Below are 6,000 nucleotides of genomic sequence, written 5' to 3'. Positions count from 1 at the left end.
TTATGTGCTTTAACCGTTCTGTTTTGCATGCATGTACAAACGGTCAAATCATTATCGGATGGTATAGGAAAAACACTCTAATCTCCTTTGCTCTTTTCTTTCCATCCGTACATGCTATTAGGCTAAGTATTAGGGTCCTAGTGAAGGGAGGCCTGAGGTTGTGGTGTTAAGTAGAGGCGATGGATTAGCAGGGGGTGGCGATGATTTCTCCTCATCTCTCCTCGTTTCTCTCGCCGAGCGCCGTCAGATGGCTGATGAGCCGTGGAGCGAGCCCTGACCCTCTGAGCCGCCGCTGCCATTATATACAAGTGCAGAGATAATGAAGCATCCATGCTAATGTGGAGGAGAGGGCGGGGGAGGGGTCAGGGTGGAGGGGGGTTCGTTAGATCATCTGCTCTTCAGGTCAAGGCGAAACGGCACCGAGACGCCCTTACAAACTGACAGCTGCCTAGATGAACCGCCTGGTACGGATTACATTGTGTTCGTTTGCGTAAACTGCAATAATCTCAACATTCGAAATACGGCAGGTCTGACAGAAATGTCGCGACAACCAATAAACCGATTTCTCCAGCCACAACTTTGAGAGCATACGACTCGAGCTCATCGGACGCAGAAATGGATTCCATTCGATTTCAAGCGGTGTATTGGATAATAAGCATCTGAAAGTGTTTCGGAAAGACTTGCGATGCACAAAACATCATTTCATTCTCACATATAAAAGAGGCATCCGAAATGATTGTGCCATTATTGAAAGACACTGTCATGTCATGAGACTGTCGTTAAAGGAGACTCAATCATAAAAGTGCTGGATGAGGACATTCATACACACAAACACATCACAATCGGTCATTTAGAGGGATCTGGGATTGACTTCAGGTTTGGAGTCTAAAAATTTGTTTGATGCGAATGGCTAGATAGAAGGGTGGCCATTATAAAACCAATATTCATTTCATAAAAAAAGATTTATATTCTCACAGTACTTACTAAGCTGTAGCAGTCAGGAGTTTTTCAACTGCCAAAGCATTTTAAACTTGCTTATTTTTGTATATATGTACTTTTTTAAACAGTGTTTTAGTAATTAGTTAATGTTATTTGATTTTACCCCAACCAACTGCACAAAGAAAATTACAGTAAAATTTATGAAATCCACAAAAAAAAGCTTATTTTAAAAAAATATATATTTGAAACGGATTATTTACACTATTAAATTGTAAAAAGTACATTTAAAAATGTGCCTATGCATGGCATAATGAACAATTATTTAAATTGCCAATTGGACTTTTATCAATCAAGCAATATTTGAAAATAAAATATTTGAAGATTTATCAGCCTCTCATAAAAATTCTTGAATAAATAAATAAAATAAAAATAGATAAATAAATAAAAAAAATGTGAAAAGAGAAAATATTCACTATCCGTTGACAAAGCTGCTAGTATCTTTAAAACCAGTGAGAAAAACCTGTTCTGATCACCCAAATGAAGAGTTACCAACAAATGTGATCCATTCTAAAAGAATCAAATAGCAGCTGATTTATTGGTTTATCAAGAACAGAAAATATGCATCATCGCTTAACAAAGATGCAACATACAAACCATTGTGATCACCTCTAAAACAACCAAATATCACCTCATTTAAGAGATTACCACACCTAAAAATTCAAAGAATTATTTGAAAACAGACAACATGCACGAAAAACTGCCAGTAGATTTATAAAAATGGCATACGGAGGGAAAACGTCTTCTGCCAGTATGATCATCTCTAAAATAAACAAATATCAGCCAATTCATTGTTTTATCAAGTCAAAAAAAATCAAAAAGTATTTGAAAACAAACAAACATGCACTATCCATTGACAAAGCTACAGATAAATTTAAAAACTGACAAAATGCAGGAAAAATTCCCCTATTCAGCCAAATTTTCTTATTGCATTACACATTTATCAGCCTCTAGGACCATTTCTAGACTGAATATGTCATATATATCAAGTCTATCACTGCACAAGGTACATATTAGTTCAAAAGGAAAGGTTGCACACCTTCATCTGCATCCTGTGTACTACAAGTAAATGAACACGAGCACCTCGGCGTGAATCTCTCTCGTACACACACCTCTAGAGCAGATGTCATTGATTAAAGCTGATAGGCAGGCCCATTAGCGCTTTGATATTATATATCTGTCAGCGGTGACACAACTGAACGCACGCTTGCAGAATGATCATATTTAAAACGGTTCCGGTGAATACTTAGCAGAAAGATTAGACCGGGCCTCATCGAGACAGACTCTTTTACTTGCGGACACATGCGTTCATTCATTTGCGCTCCTTCACTCCCTCACTCTTTCTTTTTCTCATCCTCCCCCCCTCATCTCTTCAATCCCACACACCCCCCAGAGTTCCTAATGGTCTTTAGATCAGGGGGAAGTGTATGAATTACAGACTACAGAAAAAGACAGGGCTCAGCTAGACCGCCATGAATGAAAAATTACCCCTTTGTTCCCTCGCATCAATTGCATGCCTAATGAAATCAAAATCAGATTGCATAATCAAGTGTACGTCCTCCACTCGGCGGAGGCCCACTGCGAATCGTAACCTTTTCCCTCTCAAGTGGAAATTAACACAATTTTCTTCTAATACGGCGCACAGTGGAAAAGGGAAACGGGACAAGCGGCCCATATCAAATCGGGACCCAAGCGTTCCGGCATCAATTTGCGCTAAACCGAAGGTCAAATGGCGTATCTGAAAAATAACACCAATAAAAAGCCATCTCTGAACTGCAAAAGTTGTATAAAATGTAAAAACATAACATAAACACCTTGTGTATAGACACCTATAAAAAATAGTCCAAAATGTCAAAACTGGTTTGGCTTCAATGATTGAAATCAACATGAAATCCCATTAACAACCCATTTTACTTCTAAAATGTGATGCATTTCCAAGCTAAACAGAATCAAAAAAGAAAAGGAACTTGATTTTATGTCAGGAATTGACTAGATCATGAAACGTTACTGACAAAAAAATTATTTATTTTTTGTTCTGTAACTAGTAACTTCAACTTTTTTTATTTTAATATTATATTATTGAACTAGTCAATAACAAATGTAATATTACATCCATAGTTGGATCTGAATTAAGTTGCATACTAGTGAGAATGTGTAACTTGTTAATATGCACTACGTATAATATGTAAAATTAATAACTTTCTAAAGCATGATAAATTCATAAAACACCGTAGATAAAGTGAAATTTTAAATGAAATGTAAAGTTTCATAGATTTAAAAAGAAATTGTTTTTTTTATATTTAACATGTTTTTTCTTACTAAAAAATTATTTTTATTTAAATGTAAAATAATTTTGGAGTAAAATGAATAAAAAAATATTAAATTAAAAATTTAAATAAATAAATTATAAATGAACATTTTTTTTTTAATTAAAATTACAATTTTTATTTATTTAAAGGAAGATTATGAAGACAAATATTTTAAGTTTGATACATTTAAATATTTTATTGTTTGAATTTTTTTTGTTTTTACTGTTTGTTATTTTTCACATTTTTGTTACCAACCTTAACTGTATTTATAACTGTATCTACTAAATTTACAAATTATTTTTGAATAAAATGAATAATAATATTGATTCAACTTATATTCAATAATATTGACATCAAAATAATAAAATACGTTTAAATATATATATTACCAGTAATTAATTTAGTTTACATATGGAAAGATTCTGAAGACAAATATTTGGAATATTGTGCACAATAAAAACAAAAACATGCTTTGAGAAAAAAAAATATCAAATATATAAGTATTAAACTTATTTTTCGTGTTGATTTTCTGTGATGCATCACATCCACATGTGCAACTAGGCTTTTAACCTCAATACAAATGTAACCAGTCTTAACTAATGCTCTTATTCGTGTGTATCTGCTGCCTGAGGCCACATTTGAGCTCTTTACCCACAATCCCTATTTTCTGTAGCTTGAATAAAACTGGTCCAGATGTTGCTACTATTTCAGGTCTGCATGCCCCAAGATTCTCCTCCTTTCGACCTTATTTTACCCTCTCCACTGCAGTCGACTGAAGGTTAATTAGTTGCCAACCTGAAAGCAATATCAACTTTTGAGGTTCTCCGAGCAACCCAATGCATGCGGTCCAGCAACACTGACAAATGCTCCTTATGTCTCTGTGACTAATAAACCCTCATCCCTATCCAACACAAGACTGGACACCAGCCAGAAAACTGCAATTCCCAGAAGCCCTTGCTGACCTGTCTTTAATGGTGCAAAAGCAATTAGCCCCAGCTAAGTGAAGCTGAGGTCCTGGCCGGTTATGTTTCCTCAGTGGTCATGCCAGCTTGCAGAGCCCCTGGAGAAAGTTGCTCCTGTGTTTTTATTAATTACACTTGATCCCAGCTTTCTAAATCCAATTATACCTTCCCAAACTCCCTCTCAGTACAGAAAACTGAGTACATCGGGTGCTTGCAAGCCAAAAATGAAAATCAGCAACCTAACATACTTTTTCTGAACAGATATCAATGACAGTTTATTCAAATAGTTGCTGATTTATTTAAATATTTATAAGAACTATGACGATTTTTAATATGGAATCAATTTAACATGAATTTGAAATTTGGTAACACTTTACTTAAAGCCTTTATGTATAATGCATAAAAAGGCTATTATAGGCTATAATGCATTATAATTTTTCTGAATTTGTGTTGTAATACATTATATTTTGTTGTAAATAATTATAACTGAATTTAAAGTGTTCTAATGTATTCATTGTGGTTGCAGTTATTTATGCATTATAATGTGCATTACAAGGAATAATTAATGCATTAAAACTATTTTTATAATGCATTATACATAAAGGCTTTGAGTAAAGAGTTATCTGAAATTTTAGTTTAAATAAAAACAACCTCATTTATTTAATAATTATAATGTTATAAAGTTTTTTTGACTTGAAAACACATTTTGAAACAAATGCATTTTAAATGCAATACAACTATACTTTTAAATACTAATTCGGCTACTGTAAACAATTTATTATTACACATTAAAAATTGTCTTAGCAATTTTCCATGAGAACTTTTATGAAGAATGCATGTAAATATTAGAGAAATTAAAAAAAATAATAATAATTTACCTGTTGTATTATTTCGTATATATCTATTTATTTATTTTTTTGGTATTTATGTTTTTTCCAATATTTAAATATATTAAAAAATAATTATAGTATATAATCATATTCTAGTACTTTTTTGTGATCAAGTCATTGTCATAGTGTCATTACTTAAAACTTTTTCCATGAACATAACGTAATAACTTGCTTTGCCTCCACAACAAATTCGCATTTCAGCTGACATCACCAATTCCTCCAGCTGTCTCGCATAGAAACAATTTTATTGAATTTTTTTTGTTGAGTATTCTTGCAAATGTCAAATAAATAAAAATACTAAATTGGTTTTGAACACCATTTCATGTCAAATTTAATACTGCTACAATCTGTACAGAGAATATATTCAAACAATAAATCAATTCAAACATTTTAAGGCATAACACCACTGACAGGGTTCATACTCACTTGTGGCCCCGATGCCGAGTTGTAAAGTGCTGCGGTCTTTGGTCAGTCCGTTGGTTTTGGGGCTGGCTGTAGGGGCGACCGTCGCCACTGCTCTGGGCGGCCTCTTCCCAGGCACCTTCACTGTCGTCCGCAGCAGATCGATTTCTTTACCGTGGACATTCTGCATGTAGTCCTGAAAAATTAAATACAACAGTATGTAGTTTTAGATCTATGCTGGGAAAAATTTAAACATAAATTTGACACACTCTGATCGAGCATGAGGCAGAATCCATTCAATAAGTTTCGAAATTAAACATTTCAAGTTCTGATTCAATTCAACATTATGAGTAAAAACAAGACTATTTTAGTTTTTAGTCACCAATTCAGCCTAATTTTTGGACGAACGCAAGTTGGAAACACCTGGTGTAAAAACTATTT

At 33.7% G+C, this 6,000-nt stretch overlaps 1 protein-coding gene across 1 annotated transcript in view; it reads right to left on the bottom strand.

Annotated features, from left to right (window-relative positions):
- The window catches only part of LOC128013181 (arf-GAP with GTPase, ANK repeat and PH domain-containing protein 3-like), a 99,853-nt gene that overhangs the window by 53,654 nt on the left and 40,199 nt on the right, over window positions 1-6,000 (bottom strand). The window contains 1 exon segment of the mRNA XM_052595947.1: window positions 5,584-5,755. Within this exon segment, the coding sequence (XP_052451907.1) occupies window positions 5,584-5,755 (172 nt within the window).

Source organism: Carassius gibelio, chromosome B24 (assembly GCF_023724105.1).
Source record: "Carassius gibelio isolate Cgi1373 ecotype wild population from Czech Republic chromosome B24, carGib1.2-hapl.c, whole genome shotgun sequence".
NCBI classification, from domain to species: domain Eukaryota; kingdom Metazoa; phylum Chordata; class Actinopteri; order Cypriniformes; family Cyprinidae; genus Carassius; species Carassius gibelio.
The sequence above is the reverse complement of the archived record's forward strand: the minus strand, read 5'-3'. Positions and strand labels throughout refer to the sequence as shown.